Consider the following 19,504-nt stretch of genomic DNA (forward strand, 5'->3'; position numbering starts at 1 on the left):
ATTCTAATCTCCTGGTTTGGAAGGCCTTGTGTTATGGAGTGTCATGGAGTGCTGAAGAGGTGACTATGCTATGGGTGAGTTGTAATGACAGAGAGGGAGGAAGCTGGACTGCTTCTATGCTTATTTTAAGAACTGCATTTAAAAAAATGGAAGTTGGTGTTGTTTAGAGGGCAGAAATTCAGAAATACACTCACTTAGGATGAATGTGGTCCATCCTCAAATGGATGAAGGAATAAGGTAGAGGGCAATTAAGACAGTACTTGTACACAGTCACATATATGCATTTCCAGGGCATGCTGAATATTGAGATATGTTAATTCTGTCCCCCGAGTGATCAGGAGTTAGGACTTCCAAGGGGTGGACAGAGATGTGTGCATTTAAGCTACTGACTGAATATATGCTCACCAGAAAAGCATCTGCACTATATGTGGGTTGGTGGTGGTTGTTTGTCCACTAACACAGAGCTGGCATACAGGTTCCTATGTAACAATATTCTGCCACTAGCAAGGGGCTCAGAGAGGAGGGCTCCCAACATGTGTTAAAAGTGTTAAAGTCTATCAACTATGTCCACAAATAATAGTATTCAATATGTGTGCATTCAGGTGACTGCAGAGGCAAACTTATGTACCACGTGATGGCAATGTTGATGACCTTTCAAACATTTGTGTCTCAATGTTTAGGTGCAGTACAAATACCATGGATACTTTGGAGCATTTCATTGCTAGTTGTGTAATAGCAGCCTCAGGCACTACTGGCCTGTTTGTGAAAGTTATTTGAGCAAAGGAGGGTTAGCAGTTATTGCTACCTGAAGAGAATTTTAGCCTATTGGCTAGCTGTCTATATGTATTGAAGATTAGGTTAGTATTGTGTTAGCTGATGATCATAAATGGAGATGATTTTAAGGAATTCACACTCCTCTTCAGTCCTTGTGATAGAATGAGAGGCTAGTATTTGGAAAGAGAAGCATATGTGACTCTCTACAGGCAGTTCTCCCATTCACTTTTTTCAAATTTCTCTTCTTTTCAGGTACATAGCTGCCAAACTCATCTGGCTATGCCTGATTGTGAAAATGTTTAATATACAATAATGTAATTTATACATCAGTGTTTATCTCAGGTGTATGTGACACAAATTCCAAGGGAAGGAATGTAAACATGTCAAGGAAGAATAGAGCCGTTAGTGTTATTTTATAATTTTTATTAATGACCTTTTAAATACACTATAGGTATATTTTTAAAATGAAACTGAAGCAACGTAAGTATTTGCTGAATGTACACTGAGTCTTTGCACTTGACATGCTGTCAGTAGAGTAAATGTGACTCATCTAGTGTAAAATATGCTTCTTGACATCATACCTGGGGCAATGGATTGTGTTGGTAGCAGTGAAACCATGATCATCTGAACTGAAACTCTTCAAGGTAGTACTTATGTCACAGATTAAAATATCATGAAAAGTAGCTACTCAAGAGACAGCATTCAGAGAGCTCACTCTTGGGAGTAAATGGGGTAATTTGAGTTCAGGCAAGCTTTCAAGTCTGCAGGTTCCAGCTGCAATGTTCAGTGGCGATACTGAGTTGATGAGGGTCACTGTGTGATAAGATGATGGTAGAAGTGATCTAATCCAATTGCCATTATTTTTTAGCAAAAAGAAAAAAATCATATGGACTGACAAAGTAATGCGTGTTCTACAGTGTGGCATACTGTGGCAACAAGAATGCTTGCTCATTTTATTGATTTTATCCCCCAGCTGAAACAAAAGGAGGAGACATTTTATCATCCTTCCATAGTCCTATTATCCATTAATCTATGGCTCACCCTGCTAAGGGGTACAGAGTTCCTGTTACCAGAGAGAACCAGGACAAGTTGTAGATGGACACATAACAAATGTAGAAACTTCCAGGTTAGGGAGTTCTCTAGTTGCTGCTTCAGGTATGCCCCTCTGACCACCTGATTTCAGAAGAGAATAAATTCCTTTTGTAAGGAAGAGGTACAGGGAGAAAAAGAGCTTCAGAATGCCAGGACAGTGAGGGTATGTCTAGACTGCATCCGTCTGTTGGCAGAGGGATGCAGATTAGGCAGGTCGACATTGCAAATGAAGCAGAGATTTAAATATCCCGTGCTTAATTTGCATAAAAATGGCCGCCGTTTTTGCCAACTCAGCACTTTGTCGGCAAAAAGCGGCAGTCTAGAGGGGGATTTGTCGAGACAGAAAGCCTTTTTTGACAGATCCTTTATGCCTCCTGCAAGGAGGTTTACAGGATCTGTGGAAAAAGGCTTTTTTTCTTGACAGATCCCTCTCTAGACTGCCGGTTTTTGCTGACAAAGTGCTGAGTTGGCAAAAATGGTGGCCATTTTTATGCAAATTAACAGGGCTTGACAAACAATACAATCTACTCGCCCGTTCATTCGTGGCGTGCACATGCGCAATGCGGCTCTTGCTCATGTGCAGTACGGGGCTGACGAGCAGTTTTCGCCGCCGTTCATCAAGCCCTGCAAATTAAGCACAGGATATTTCAATCCCTGCTTCATTGGCGATGTCAACCTACCTAATCTGCATCCCTCTGCCAACAGAGGGATGTAGTCTAGATATATCCTTTGTGACAGGGGAAGGTAGGAAACCATGGAGGAGACCTGTGAAAGCTGCAGCAGGAGAGAGGAAGCACCCCGACTTCACATGGCATCCAAACCCATCACACAAATGGTTCTTTTAAGATTAGTTTGATTTTGGCAACTCAGACAGGTGGCCTAACTGGATTTGCAGGAAGCAAACCATTCTGGATGGCTCCTTGTTTAACTGAGAAAGCAGGAATTCCAGTGTCTGTCATTCACCGGCAAATTAGAGATGAACAACTGAAAGATAACAATTGCTAGAAACGGACTCAATGTTTCCAAAAGAGATCAAGGTTGAAGAAGTCAACTTCTCATAGACCTCCTCCATATTGGTAGGTCCAAAATAATCTCAACATAGCTGAGGGCCTTCTTCTGAAAGGACCGTGCATTTTTATTCCTATGATAGTTCAATATCCATGAAGTACACCAAGGTTAAAATAAGTGTAGGCATGACAATCAGTATGGTGGCCTGCCTGAGTAGGCAAATTCATACCTTAGTAGAGGGCTGCAAGTTATGTAAGAAGTGAGGGGAGGAAACAATTGCCAGAACCATTGCTCTTCTCCAGAACACCTTGACATAAAGTAGCTATTCATTCGTTTTGTTTTGTTTTTTCTGAAAGGATATACATACATATATCATTATAGCCAATTACTTCTCCTGATATACTGGTTACACTTACATAGAATTCATCAGCAGAGAACCTAAAGGCAATATATATGACATGGAGTTCTGAGGTCTTCATCTCTGATAATGGGCCTCAGGTACTTCTGAAACATTCCTAGAATTCGCACAGGACTTTGATTTTGAGAGCATACCGGTTGCACACATTACCCCAAAGCAACAAGGAGATGGAGAGGGCACTGCAGCCTTTAAAAAGACTTCTGTAAAAGAAAACAGAAAAAATCAGTTGACTTATATAAAGCACTACAAGCATATTGGTTAACAACATTTATGTCTGGATTATCTTCTGCAGAACTTTTACCAGGAGGGCTGGTAAGGATGCCTTTACCTGTGGCAGTAATACAGCTTAAACCTAAGTGGTTTGATCCAAAGGAAATAAAAAAATCCCCACAGATGCTGCAATAAAAATTCAGCAACAACAAACGTAAGCTGTTTTGTTAGGCACACAACAAAAGCACTACGTAAATGGACATTATAAAACAAAGCTTTGCTTTAAAACTCCCTAACATTTGGAACTGTTTAGAACTTGGCAGAAACTATCAGACTCTACCTTGTAGATACTCCAAAAGGACTTTTCGGGTAGAATTTTTAGTATATCCCAACTCAACACAAAGAAGATGCAGGACTTGCTAGTACTCAGGAAGGACTAATCTATACTAGACCAGGCAGGTCAGATTAAGGTACATTATCCAGCTATACAAATTGCATAGCTGGATTTGGCTTACCTTAAGCTGCGCCGCTGTGACGTCTATACTGCAGGAGGCTGATGGAACACACGTCCCACCTGCTTCCCTTACTCCTCACAGAACAAGGAGTATCAGACAATGGGAGGGGCTGCCCTCAGCATTCAATTTAGGAGTCTACACTAGACCCGCTAAATCGAAAGCTAGAAGATCGACCTCTGGAGGGTTGATCTCCGTAGTGTAGACATGCCCCAAGTGAGCTTCCTACACATGGAACTCTGTGCACAAAGCCAATAGAACTGAGTACATGGTTTGGAAGAAGAATCAGACCCTTTCAAAGACTTTATCATTACCCTACTGGTCAGGACTATTTAAGTGAAATTAATAAGGGGACATAGTAGTATAAATAATCATAAGGCCTTTGAAGTTTATTTTGAATTGTTGTTTAAATGCCTGTTAGTTTATAATTTAAATTTTAATCTTTTATACTAAGGAAGATAGGTTGTTATAGAATTTCTACAATTACCAGAGACATCTAGGGCTGGGTTGTAACAGGGACCTCAATAAACAGGGGATTTCCTAGTTATGAAGTTTTCTAATTACAGGTTAAAGCATGGTTCTGTGTGTATGTCCTCACACTACAGTCCCGATTCTCATCTTACAATCGTGAAAATCTGGAGCTACTCTACTGAAATCAGTGAAATTTTACAGATTCAAAATTGGTGAAAATGGAAGGAGAAACAAGTCAAAAGTTTCTTCATTTTCAAAATAGAGGGACATGGAATTTCTAAGGAGTAAAAGTTGAGAGTAACAAAGGGAAAATACCCTGTTTATTTTCTCTAAAAGTTGCCCACCAAAAAGCAAGTAATTTTCCAGTTTAAAACATTCATCAGATATTATTATACAAAAATATTCATATGCAAGTAGTGCACATTTTTTTTTAATTCTGTTCAATTCGGATTCTGTTTCACTTACACCAGCTTTACCCTGGAATAAGTAAACTGAGTTACGTAGTTCTACTCCAATGCAGTTCCAGTATAGTTCAAGATTGTGTGCCTATTCCATACGTGTGTGCATGCACAGAAGCACATAGCATCATGAACACACACTAGGTTATGAACTTGATTCACTGTTGTGTTATTCCACTTTTAATGTTGATCAATGATTTCAACTGTGTTGCACTCGAATAAAACTAGAGTGATATATACATATATATTTTAAATACACTCTTCCTCAAAGCATGAGGGACTGTCCGCAATTTATACTGTACTGACTGCTTACATTAATGTAAAGAAATCTATAAACATCCATCAAAAATTTTGGAACCAAGTAGCTATAATATTATGTGTACAAAATCCTGTATGCAAACTAGAGTCTGAGACTGAATGGCTAATAATAACCAATTACACATGAAAGAAAAGCAGATATTAATACTGCTCATTTTTCCCATGAATAGAATATATCTTGTGTTAAAATAAATTTATATGTAAAAAGCTAAACCTTCTGCTAATGTAAACTGGCATAGCTCTACTGAAACACCAGCTGAAAATCTGGTCTAGTGTGTTTACAAAATAAAATGTCTAAACTGGAAACTTCCTAGCTTATTTTAGATTACTGCTGGCAGTAACTGGAAAGTTGGTTTTAAAAAAAGTTTGCATACGCAACTTATTCACATAGTTTTATTTTTTTTTGTTTTCTGTCAGTTCACAAAATAAGTATTTAAAGTTGTCATAATCTTGCATTTAGCCAGTGAAAGAGTAATCTTCAAAGGAAAACATTTTTACAAACTGGACATATACCCTGTTTATTGTGTCTAAAAGTTGCACGCCATAAAGCAAGTAAATTTCCAGTTTAAAACCTTCTTCAGATATTACAAAAATATTCATATGCAAGTAATAAAGGGTTTTTTAAACATCCAACCTTTTTAAATCTAAATCAAGGTTACAGTAAAAGTGTTGTTGTTTTTGTTGTTCTTGCTTTAAATCTAGACAAAATACACCTTGTGCTTTAACAAACCTATGGCATCGTGTGCTCATATACTTTTTACAAGGATTGTAGTGAATAGGCTCATGTGTCATTATTCATTAAATTATGCAAAAAAAGTATAGTCAGTGCAGAACTTGCCTTTTTGTGGTTTTTGTTTCCTTTAATCTTTATGTGTGTGCGTGCATGCATGTGTGTGTGGAAACGTTAAGGCAAGTGCAATCAAAGTTACAAAAATCAATATTTCTATTGCTAACATGTGCAGCATTCATATTTAGTGAGTGATGTCTTTTCTCCGTTAAGAATAAAAATCAATGAAAGTACAAAATGGTAAATATGTTATACTTGTTACAACAAGCTGTGCAGTTTAAAATATCAAACATGGTAATTTTTTAAAAGGTGTCATATACTGTAAGATAACATAAATATGCTGTTTAAAGTAACATACACTGAAATTGGATAACATTTCTATCATTTACCTTTTGCTTTTCAACAGCATACATAGCATCATTAATAATGCACTCTTATCTATGGCCCCTTTAATATTTTAACTAAATATGAATATGTTATTTTAATTAGGTAACATATTTAACATACAGTACACATAATATAGTCTGTTGTATTTCTACTTAACTATGGTGTGTCTACCTTAATTTCAGTGGGTTTGCACAAAGTGTCTAAAGAAGGAGTCAACTTTTGCAGTTTTTAGTCACATATGTACGCCTATGATAAACCTTGGAAGGAACATATGTATTGAACTACAGTTTATTTAGCATCAGTGAAAGACACTTGGAAAAGATAGAAATTCTTCATCTTTAACAAAAATACATAAAATAGAAAAAATCATTTTTACAGTTTATGCTTAATCAGTATCTGAGCTGATTGTGGGTGCTGATTACAAACTCTGGGCATGATTCTGCTCTCCTTAAACCAGTTGTATGCTGGTGTAAGTTCAGTGGAGATTCGTTTACATACAGTTTAGGTATGTGTGGAAAGATGCTCTCAAAGACCCACATGACATCCATCTACTTCTTTCCATTAAAAGTGTGTGTATGTGCATGCACACACGTGCGTAAATATAAAGTAAGAATACCAGAATATGGCATTTATGGTCTGTGCAAAAGATGATCAGAAGCCCAACAGACAGGTTTGATGATGCCTGTCATCTAGCTTTAAATGTTCACTCCTAAATATCACTTCAATTTTTTGTTGCTATATATGTGTGTGTACACACACACACACACACACACACACACACACACACACACACACACACACACACACACACACACAAATTCAGGTTTCATTGACATGACTTGTTAAATAAAGAAACTAAATCCTATGAACAAATATCCTTCGGTCCAAAGACACTAAAGGTGACACTGAGCTAAGATTTTACTCTAAAGAATTTAAGTTTCCTCATTTTTTTAGTCACAGTTTCATTGTTTTGTTAAAGTGAAATCTCCTAAATGTTATCCTGCTGTTGGCAGCTAATGCTTGTTCCTTGTTATAATGTCTCTTTGGCCATTTTATCTAGTTATCTATTGAACAATGCATAGCAATATTGTCTATTTTCCTTAAAAATATTACCTACCTAGCAAAATTATCTACAAAGGCTCCAATATTGCGAAGATTTATATATGTTTAACCTTGTGCACAGTGAATATCCCAATGAATAAAGTTAATTGTGTACATTAAGCACACATCTCTACAGGATTGGGGCCTTAGGATCCGACGCAAAGTGAAGTCAATAGAAAGGCTCCTACCAAATTAAGTGTGTCTGTTAAAAAAACAAAATATGAGACATAGCCTCCTATTCTCATACTAGTGCTCAGCATTACCATCTCATACAATCAAACCTCAGGAGAAAAAAAAAGGTAGTACCACTATATTTGTTATACACAATGATGGGACTCTGGGGGTATAAAGGCTGTGATTCATCCTTTTCAGCTTATGGTCATCCTGTCACCAAACCTGAAAAATCCAGTTAGTATTGCTGACAAGGCTTTGTACTAAGAATCTTTCAGCATTTCTGGAGAGGGAAATGAAGCACCTGATGAATTTTAGGTACCCAGTATTCAATAGGTGAGTGATATTTGAAATAATGGATCAGATCTATTGTTGATTCCAGAGGAGTCTGATTATGCAGGTACATAAAGGCTTAATATGGCAAAAGGTATGCCCGGAAAACAATTAAGTTTTTCAGTGTATTAAAGGTTTAGTGGGGAGCAAATCAAGCAGCCACCTGCACAGGACAGCTCCACACAATCTCTGTTCTAAAGGTGTCACAGAGTATGGCCTTCAAAGGGAACTACAAATAAGAAGCGAGCATGACTATTAGATCAGTGTACAGTAAGATCTACATGGCCAAAGCTATGTAGAATAGAATCAAGGAAAGGTGCCTGGCCTACTTTTCCTTCCCAAATCTACCATATATAACAGTGGAATGACTACAAGTTTACCTTGGCACTGCGACATGTGCAGAGAAATTTGCATGTGAGCAAAACCATTTTACTTGCTCATTGTGTATTTTTACAGGATCAGGTTGGTATTGTTTTATGTTACAGTGCTATGAATGATTATATGCTTGGCTACACATCTGTGGACAAAAAAACATGTTTTTGCATTTTAAATGCCTTTGCTGAGGTAGAAATGGGTTCAGGGATCTAAAACAAGCATGATTTCTTTGTAATTTTTGCAAATGGGAGATAAGAAGAAAGCTGTGTGGAAGTTTTCCTCTTTGCCTTGTATTTGCATAATTGTTGCCATTTAATGTTTTCTGGATTTTAGCAAGACCAGTGTACAACCTTCTAATGTGGTGTTAAAGTTACATATATAATACTAATTATTTTAATTGTCTACTTAAAGTGTCCCTAAGAACATAATTAGAGCTGCAGTGAGCTGTTCACCAGAGAATTTTAACACTGGCAAACAATTTCTTTCAAGCTTGTAAGTTCATTGATGTTCACCTGTTAAGCTTGTAATGAAGATTTTTAATTTTTTTTAAAAAAAGAAGCAAGTTCACACGCACACATTGTCACACAAGCATTGTAAAACAAGTTTAAAATGGGCTCCCAAATAACAGCCTACAGCATTGCTGTGAAAATCAATCTATGAAAAAAAAATTTAAAACAATAAGGTAAATTGTAGGAACTAGTCACCACATCATTGTTTTATGCAGATGAATGTAAGAACCAGAGAAAGATCACACACCAAGACTTGAAAAGAAAGGGATGTTACCCCCAAAGGGCACTGTTCAGACATTAGGGATGAAGAAATGTGTATGAGTTGTGAATACAAGCACTTTTACAATTTAAAAATCTGTTCCTGTGAGTGACATTTACTTACCCAAACAGTCCCACAGATAAAGAATGTTCATGTGAGTCAGACTTGAAGGATGCACCTCAGGCTTTGTATTTTATCTTGAGCATTGCAGAGACTGCAAGGTAAATGAAGAGGAGGGGCAGAATGGAAGGAATGTAGGTTATGATCAGGACCAGTGAGGTGTGACTGGAGCACAGGATAGGAATTCTTTGTCATCATGCTTCTGATGCTTTCACCTTGACTTTGTAACTTGCTGGGCTCAATCATAGTGTTTACCATGAGTATTAAAAAGAGTGGGAGACACACATCATTTCCAAGTCTCCTTTTTGCATTGAGGGGAAAAGACCTTATGCTGATCCTTTACCTGACCTGGCATATGTCACTCAATATGCTGGTGCAGATAGGCAAGCCCACTTGTTGTTCAGGATGGAACAAGGGCTCCATCTGATTTCCACCCTGAGACAAGGGAGCAAGCAAAGACCTTAAAACTCCTATAGTTGTTTGAGCTGCTGTGCAAAACAGGTGATGAATTTAGCCCTTTACCCCAGTTCGACACTTGTAATGACACAATTTCCCTGACAAGTATAATGCTCATTCCTCCTTCTCCACTGAGGTTGCATCTATACAACACCCTAAACTTTAATTAAGATTTGAGCTACACAAATTGCGTATCTTATTTTTATTGTATTTCAAAATACATTATTTTGAAATCTGATGCGTGTACACAGTGCCAAATTTTGAAATAATGTCCTATTCTGAGACATCCCTTAACCCTCATGGAATAAGGGTTACAGGGATGCCAGAATAGCACACCCATTATTTTGAAAAATATTTCAAAATAACAGGTGTGTTTAAAGGATACCTCTGGTATCCTGAAATAGCCCCACTGTCTAGATGTACCCTCAATGACTAATACCAGAGCTAGCACTGTGGCAGAGATAAAAGTTGAAGCAAGCATTATGCAGGAGATACCAAGTGTTATGATACTGCCTGTGTTTGTCTAATTCTAGTCAAACAGAGCTCCAGTTCAATTATGAAGAGTGGTAGAAATGATATTGAGTTATGTATAGAGAGTATGAGAATGAAAATCATTGCTCTGGATCATTCACTAATCCTGTTATGGAGGAAGATTACAAAACCACACTTTTGTCTCACTATGAAACACAATTATGGATGATACACCAACAACTGTGCATGCTACTAGGTTACTAGCAAATGCACAATCATTCAGTGTTGTGTCAGATACCAGGGCTATATCTGTGACATTGTTGATCCAAATGCGGGATGTGACACATGCCAGTTGGTTAATGCAGGTAGGACTGAATTGTGGCTGGACTCTATAACAGAGAATGTCTGTAACCCAATTAAAAAAAAAGCTGACATTTCTCCCTTCTCATCCCTCCTTGGTTTTTCTTAGTATCTGCTCTATTGGTGCAATTCTTACATCACAATAAAGTTTCTTCTGAGGTTTGTAGACACAATTATTTTTTTAAGTTTGAAAAAAAAAGGGAAGCCTGCTCATCGGGCCTATTTCCCCAAATTTTCATTGCTCAGTCTATAATGCAAATGGATCAATAACACACACGATTCAACTAAAACTTTGTGAATTTTTATCAGAAGGGTATGACAGTCTTTCTAAATATTTGGAATATGTTTATCTGCCATTATGTAATGTCTGCTTCTTTTTAAAAGGTAGGTAATAATAGAAAATGCAAGAATTTTGCTTCTAATGCTAAATATATGTAACCCAAGAACCAGCTCCCTGAAAGAAAATGCCAACGTGTTTTAGGAGGTGGACTCCTTGGGTGATGTCCTGTCCCTACTAATATCAGTTGACATTTTTTCACTGACTTTTGTGGTGGTTAGAATTTATCCCATCATGAGCTGTAAATACAAGTTCTTTGTTGATCTACTTCTCCTGATTCTCCTCTCACTTAAACCAGCTTTTACTCTGGTTTTACTTCATCAATATTAAGAGAGTTATTCCTTATTTACACTGATGTAGCTAAGAGAAGAATTAGGCCCAGAGATAATTTGTCTTCAAAATAATCATCTGCATGTGTGCAGTCCTCTCTTTCTGTTTGTATCTCTATGTTATAATGGGGATGTTATTGGTGAGTTTCCATGGCATGGGAATCAAGCCCCTTAACTTTATATCATGGAGTATCTTGATAAGAGAACCTTATAAAAAGGAAGCACCATATCTAGACACTTTGAGTGCATAGACTCCATATATGTCTATATACACACACACTTCAAATCTGTGACAGATTAACCAGGAGTAATACGTTTTGTATAATCACCACACTACACTTTTTAAAGGTAAAGTGCTTTTTTTAATGACTAACCCTTGAACGTGGCTATTGCATGCACACTTCAGACTTTATGATAAAAAAGTAGAACATCTGAACCAAAAAAGATGGAGCCTAAGCACTAGGGCAATTTTTTTCCTTTTTATTTTGTGTTCTAACAGAACTTTTGTCAAACATAGAGCACGTGAACACATGACAGTTTCCTTCACTGTTTCTCACACAGAGCTGTTTATAGAAGAGGAATACCTGGGAGGAATGTTTCTAAGCCATAGATAGCTTCTCCGTGTATTTCTTTTTTCATTTGTTTGTTTTTGTTTCATAATATGACAAAGCATAATAAGAAAAAAATTTCTTAAGTAGTGTGAATATCAAATAGTATCCATCAATCCCTGAATCATGCTATTCAAAGTGCTTAAATCTACACTAAAAATAGAACAACAAAAAATACTCCCAATGTGGCTAAAGAAACACCTATCAATGCCTAGAATGTGACTGCAGTCAGATTGTTACACTCTATATTTATTCCACATCCCAATTTTCATCTTAAAAATATAGAGGGAAGGATGAAGGGAAAGGGCATTCAATATTTTATTTTTTCTGGGAATTGGAGGAATTTAGAATCCAGTCAAATGAAATTAAATGCCATCAATCCTTGACAGGAATCGATTAATATCATATAAATAATAACCATCTTACAATCTGAAATAATCAAATTTGTAAAGCTGTCTTGAAATTTTATCTGCCCAGGCAGCTTCATTTCTGTTTTGTGGATATTTGGCACATGTCCAGGGGGAAACAACTGAAATAAAGAACAGGTTGTAGAAAGGAACCCAAGTGACTTCTCAGAGAAGTAAACATTTTTCAGCAAATAAAAATCAGTGCACACCCCAAAGCTTCTTTAAGTGATTTTGCAGATACCGAGAATTCTTGACTGTTACAATATAAGAGTCATTCCTCAGACATTGTCAATATTGACTTACCCCCACGGACACCCACAAACTGCAGGTTTCACATTTTTGACCAATCACATCTTACTAATGAGACCAAACTATTAAAACTTGTATTTTTTTGAATATAATGATAGTAAGAATGAACAAATCACACAACATCCATTATATTGGCCAACACCAGTCAGCATGGATGAAAATCCTTAATAGATAATGAGTTACTGAAATAATCTCAAAGCTGTGTCTTGGTGTTCATGTTATATTTTTGGTATTAAAAAAAAGGAAGGGAGCCAATCCTTTGTGGATGTACATTGGGGCACTGCATTGGTTCCATTTACACCAGCAGAGAATTTGGCCCTTTTAAAGGAAAAAAAGTCTAACTCCATTTTTTTCATTTTCTTAAATGGCAAGTGAACTTTGCATCATTTTAATGTAAACATGGGTAAGATCCATTAGTTCTAGAGATACCTGAACAGTGAATTTTTATTTGTCTGGGAGCAATGCCACACAGGTAATCTGCAATCTTCAAAGATGGAATGCTGCATTAAAAACCAAATTAGTTTATTAGTTTATTCAATAAACTTAATGGTTTTTAATACTTCCACATCTAATTTAAATATTAAGTATGTATAAATAAATGTTTATTTTTATAACATTGATGTTCGTTGGTATTCATAATGTCTTTTTTTCTACCTGAGTTCTCATTTAAATCATCTTGAAATTAATAAGATTTTACTTATTGTAAACAAGCTAAAACAAAATATAAAAATGCTGAAATGTGAATATATCATTGAACAGTAATTACAGTGATTGGAACATTTAAAAAAAAGGGGAACCCATACTCAGCTGGAGAGAAATGTTTTGTTCTTACTTTTTAGAAAAATCCATTTTCTATAGTACAATGTGACAAACCATAGTTGATACTATCCTTTTACTCCCCTTTGGTTTGGAAGCCATCATTGTAAATCGCAGCAGGATTTACTGCACTTCAAAAATTATTACCTTCTTTGTTTGACAATCGCAAATAACCTCATTTGCAGAATTTAAAAGGGGGGAAAGAAAAAAGTCAAACACTTAAAAAAACAAGCAAGAAAAAAAAAAGCTACAAATGCATTCACACATTCACGCCATCCCATAAGTGATCAAATTAGGATTGTTGTTTTATATAAATAAAAAGGGTACAACTGAATTCATCCATAAAACAAAAACAAACTCTACTTTACTTTCTACACACTCTGTAGTGGTTACTGTGAGGCAATTGATACATATTGGGTATATCTTGTTGTCTGACATTTACTGAGTTAAATGTTAGATGATCAGACTGTCTGTAATGTCACCCAGCATGGGACCGTCGTAAGGGGAGGTGGGAGGAAAGAGTGTTGTCATGGGATAAGTAATGAAATTGGAGCTCAGAATGATTTGCGGGGTCCTCCTAAGAACAAAGGTTCTTCACAATGGTGAAATGCAGCAGGCATGGCCTTCATGTATCAGGCTAGGCAGGCCAACAAAATGGATGGTGCTTCTGATATTAACATAGCTTCGACCAAGCATTCCCAAGAAATGTTTAAAAAAAATTCTAAAACTATTCTAATGGAGCAAAAAAGATTTCCTATCTATACAGCAGTCTCTTCATTAAAAAAAAAAAAAACGGTAATATACAAATTCCAATGACGTATAAAACAAAGTCAAAAATGTGAATGGCAAGAGACATGGGTAAAACAGGAAGACTGATGCTACAAAGAAACTGCAAAAACATATGTACAAGACCCTGTTTTTCCTCGTATTTTATAGATTGTAATGCATGTTTAACAGCAGCAGTCGAGGATGTAGTTCCAGGCACCAGACTGCACACTTAGCTTCTATTCCAGGGGGTGAGGCCCCCCTTGCATTTCTGTCACCATATGACACTTGATATACTGGTCTCCCGTGGCAAGAGGGGCAGTATTGCACTGTTTGTATGAGCCTCATCTGGATTCTGCTCTCTGTTAGTTTTTGTCTGCGGCCGCTGCCCATTGATAAGTGTCATAGGGATGTTGCAGTAGGTATGCTGGTTACCCATTGAGGTAAGAGGCAGGGTGCCAGTAGGAGGTACATCGTATTCATAGCTTCGATAATAGTGTTTCTGGCGCATCTGTGAATGATACGTATTATGAAAGGTGGAGCGCAGATCTGGATGGGCAGTGGCAAGAGCAGTGGAGGTGGCAGCAGCCATTGAAATTGCTGAGACAGTCTGCAGTTCCCCAAAGGGCCCCTGCTCACTGACATCTAAAACCTGCTCGTGTGTGATGGGTTCTATCCTCTTAAAAGGCATTTCGTACTGTAAACGTTTCCAGAATTTAGAATTCAACTTGTTACATTTTGGTCCATGCCATTTAATGACAGTTAGAAGCTTGATGGTATGTTTCAGGGCCTCAACCTCCTGGTAGTTCATAATTCCCCGGAGTTCGCTGCATTCAATCAGTATCACTTTAATTTCTCCTGTGACTAACATGTTCCGAAGTCTTGTTTCCAGTTCGAAGATGCTCCAGCCTCTCCTTACCACATAATTTGGAGTCATGACGATGATCAGACGCTTGCTTTGGTCTACACATCTTGCCACATCTTCAATGTAAGCTATAAAATAAGACAGTAGCTCAAGATCAGTTGAAGCAAGCAACTCACTCAAAAACCTTGGCAGAAACAAAAGAGCTAAATTCTCTTCTCTGAAAAGTGCTGGCTGAACACTGCAAAGTATTATTTGCATACGTTCATTCAGCTCCATTACCCTCCACCACCACAATATGAATGGGTTTCTATTCATCAGAATATTTGGGCACTGGTTATTTTTTCTATAAAGGCCAACATCTGCATGTGAGCAAGGTTGTGCATTATCCTTTTGTTTAAAAAGTCATTTTGTGACATAACAGAACAATGACCATGTGATTTAGGAGCCAATGCACCACGAATTCACAAGTTACTTTAGTGCATATTGTAGGATTGCACCCTTTGTTTCTGTGTCTTTTTTTCCCTGGCATGTACAATGTTGCCTCCTGTGAATTAATGTTCATGTTATTGCAGATCTTAACAATTTTGTTGCTAATGTGTCTATTTTTTTCTTTTTAAGATGAAAAATTCTTTACTATCTTTTAGTAAATAATCCAATAAGATGGCAGCAGTTTGAAGGCCTCATAGAAGCTATGGATGAACTTTACAACTACTTACAAAAGCAATAATAAAATTGGGCAGGACTATGCAAAAGAAACATGAACAAGTAGTAAAATTAACAAAATTAAGCACTAATGAACTAATTTTCTTCTCTGTGAAATTGGTCCTGCTGTTGGGATTGGTCCTGCTTTTAGCAAGGAGTTGGACTTGATGGCCTCCTGAGGTAACTTCCAATCCTATGATTCTATAATTCTGTGATTCTATGATTCCAGTAGGGACACCAAAAACTTATCTGCTGTTAGTACTAACACATATAGTGTTCCTTAAAAGTATCACTGTTGTTTTAGTTTAGTGTTTAGTTTCTGGAATAAACAAAGGGTTAAATTCTGAGTCCTTACTCTAATTTCACTCAGCACACATTTAGGGTTATGGGAATTTGTCCAAGCATGGACTGAGTTAAAACAGAATAAGGACATCACTATTTAATTCATAGACAGAAAGGTTCCTCATCCAGCCCTACAAAATACTGGTCTTGTCATGCTTTCCTTGCTATGTCTTTCTTAATTGAAAATAATGCCCAGCCAAATACATAAGCAACATTTTAGATAGAATGGAGGCAAGCCAACAAATATTTAAAAAATGTATCCCAAAAATTAGATGAAATATTTTTTTAAAAGGACAGAGAAAACTCAGAGGCAAGATTCTGAGGGTATTATCATATTGTTTCAAGATTTGTAATTTCTGTATTCCTCATATGGGAAACACACATACGACTGAATATAACTTACTTCCAGTGGGAATCAAATCTCTGTCTGGTATGAACAACTTGTATCCATAATGCTTTTCAAGCATATCTGGTAGGATCTCAAGAGCAAATCGTTCTTCTTCCCCAGTTTCTTGATTCCACTGGTCTGGATCCACTTTGGTATAGGATAGATATGCATCATAATCTTTGTTGTCTAAAGAAAGAAAGAAAAAAAGAAAGAAGGAAAATGAAGTATTTTGACGTGATATTCAGACAATAATACATTTTGGGTGCATCTAGACTAGCAAGATTTTGCGCAAAAACTTGCCAGCTGTCTACACTGGCCGCTTGAATTTGCACAAGAGCACTGACTTTGTAATGTACAAAATCTGTGCTTCTTGCACAAATACTTTCACGCTCCTGCTTGGGAAAAGTGTAGACAGGGAAGAACTGTTTTGCACAAAAAAGCCCCAATGGCTAAAATGGTGATCGGGGCTTTCTTGCACAAAATCGCATCTAGACTGGCCACGGATGCTTTTGCGCAAAAGCAATTTTATGCCTTACTGTTGATCTAGTTTAAGTCTTCTGCCTAAAGTAACTGATCTAGCACCCACGGACATATGACCATGGACCTAGAAGCATTTAGTGTAAATGCTGCTCTGTGCCACCTCAGTTTCCCCTATGCAGAATGAAGTGGGCAGGAGGTCAGGATGTGACTGAATATGTACAATATAAACAAATTAAGATCCCAATGCTGAAAAGATTTAAACACAAGAGTAAATTTACCTATATGAATAGTCTCATTGACTTTACATGTGTGATGGATGGGAGTATTTCCTATAAAAGATTAAACTCAGAAAATCCCTGAAAAAAAATCCAGAAAGTGTTGGTAGGGAGCCAGGAAAGCCAATGGGAAGAAAGTGTTATGATTTGAATTGAAAAACAGGTTGCTTGTTTCAATCTCCTTTGTGTGAGAGAAGCAACAGGGGCTGTGAGAGACATGGAATGAGTAATAAACATGAGTGGCGAGGAGTCCTGTGGCACCTTATAGACTAACCGAAGTGTTGGAGCATAAGCTTTCGTGGGCAAAGTCCCACTTTGTCAGATGCATGTAGTGGAAATTTCCCCTTCGGTTAGTCTATAAGGTGCCACAGGACTCCTCGCCGCTTTGGCAGATTCAGACTAACACGGCTACCTCTCTGATACTCAATAATAACCATGTCTAGGAGAACAAAACCTTGAAGCAACAAATGTAAGTAGACAGGGAATGTTTATTTAGATATGATCAGGTTTTTTTGTTCTGTTGTTTGGTTAAGTTCCTCTGTGCTGAGTTGCCCTGCACTCAGCCCCTATGCTGTAACTAAAGCTGAATACCAGGGAAGCAATTCTTTGTGTTTTAATGATTTTTCTCAGTTGCTCTATAACACCTAGAACCCAAATATGATTTACCAAGTACATCTTTTTGTTTTGTTAATAAAACCACCTTTTTAAAACTATGATTTGATTCTTGTGTCCTGGAAGATAATAAGATGTCTGTGTATGCATGCCTAAGACTGAGATGTCTGATATTAGAGATTACAATTTTTTTTCTCTCTCTCTTGTAAGGAAAAAAACCTGGGTACCCCTCTGAGAGAAGTTCTCAAGTGAATCTTTCTGAGTTCAGGAAGAAAGATTTTTGTTTGTTTTTTTTTCACTTGAGAGACGGCAGAATAAATCCCAAGTTCAGGGAATCTATGACCTTGTGGAGTTTTTAAAACAGAAGCTTCTAGAGCTGTGATCACCAACCTGTTGATCATGATTGACTGGTTGATTGGGAGGGCTCACCCAGTCAATTGCGAGGCATTCGGCCCCTCTTATTTCCCCCCACCCTCAAGACAATGGAGATAGCTCTGGCTTCCTGCAGGGTTGGGGGTCAGTCCTGCAGCTGTGCGCCACTTCTGGCATTTCCAGAAGTGCGCAGGCTGCTCCCTCCTACCCCAAACACCCAGCACAGTGCCTGAAAGGCCAGGTCTGTGATGTGCTGGGGACTTCCTTCTGCCTGCTACCTTTCTGCATGTGTGTGTGGGGGGGCGGGGCGGGGGGGGGGCAGGAGGAAGTACGTGCTGGGGACTTTTCTGCTGCTTTCCTGTGAAGGCACCCACCAACAGACTGCCACCTGCCTCAGCACCCCCCAGAACCCTGTCCTCTGCCCCAGCACCCACTAGAACCTTGTCCTCTGCCCCCACCAGCACCCTGCTCCTGCACCCACTGACAGCCTGTCTGCTGCCCCAGCACCCACTAGAACCCTGTCACCTGCCCCAGCACCCACCAATACCCTGTCCCCAGCTGCCACCAGCACCCTGTCTGCTGTCCCTGCACCCACAAGCATCCTGCCCCCTGCCTATACCAGCTCAGTTGGGGTCACATTAGTGAGGCTTGGGTGGTTTTGGAGGGGGGTTTTTTTGTATCTCACTTGTGTGGCCAGACTGACTTTTCTCTGGGTCAGTGACCCCTGACTTAAAACAGGTTCCCTGCCCTTCTCATAAATAAAGACAATTCTGAAACTTTTTGTGTTTGACATAATATTTTATTTTAAAATGAAGCCTGGTCAACAAGCACCCAATTGGGCCCAAACCTCCATCTGGCCGCAGCATCATAACACTCATGCATGCCCTATGACCCCAAATCTGAGCCTATCATAAACTGGAAGTCCCTCTCCTGAGCATCTCACATCCCCAAGCTCCTGCACCCCCACATCCTCAGTCTTCTGCCACAACACCCCTGCACCATCCACGCACCACAAATCTGTGTCCTGAGCCCATCATACTCCCAACCTCCCTGCCCTGAGGCCCTAACATGCCCCAGCCCAAACTCCTGCACCCTCACATCCACAAGCCTGTGGCTTGCTCAGCACCCCAACCCTCTACCTGACCCCAACAGTCCCCAAACTGAAGCCCTCCCCAAGCCAGCATCCCCTTCTCCACATCCTCCTGCATCCAAATTCCCTCCCAGAACTTGCATCTCTCACCCCTTCCCACACCCAAATCCCTCATTCCCACCCAAGAGCCGACATCTCCTGACTCAACCCAGTGAGA

At 38.4% G+C, this 19,504-nt stretch overlaps 1 protein-coding gene across 4 annotated transcripts in view; it reads right to left on the reverse strand.

Annotated features, from left to right (window-relative positions):
- Positions 1-10,277: 10,277 nt before the first annotated feature.
- The window catches only part of IL1RAPL1 (interleukin 1 receptor accessory protein like 1), a 1,174,742-nt gene continuing 1,165,515 nt past the window's right edge, over positions 10,278-19,504 (reverse strand). For all 4 annotated transcript variants that reach the window (XM_075913279.2, XM_089774688.1, XM_089774689.1 and 1 more), the window contains 2 exons: positions 16,474-16,644; positions 10,278-15,154 (listed from right to left, as the gene is read on the reverse strand). In XM_075913279.2, coding sequence (XP_075769394.1) covers positions 14,436-15,154; positions 16,474-16,644 — 890 coding nt within the window. In that variant the 3' untranslated portion in view covers positions 10,278-14,435. The remainder of the gene's footprint in view (positions 15,155-16,473; positions 16,645-19,504) is intronic.

Source organism: Pelodiscus sinensis, chromosome 1, assembly GCF_052426305.1.
Source record: "Pelodiscus sinensis isolate ZL-2025 chromosome 1, ASM5242630v1, whole genome shotgun sequence".
NCBI classification, from domain to species: Eukaryota; Metazoa; Chordata; order Testudines; family Trionychidae; genus Pelodiscus; species Pelodiscus sinensis.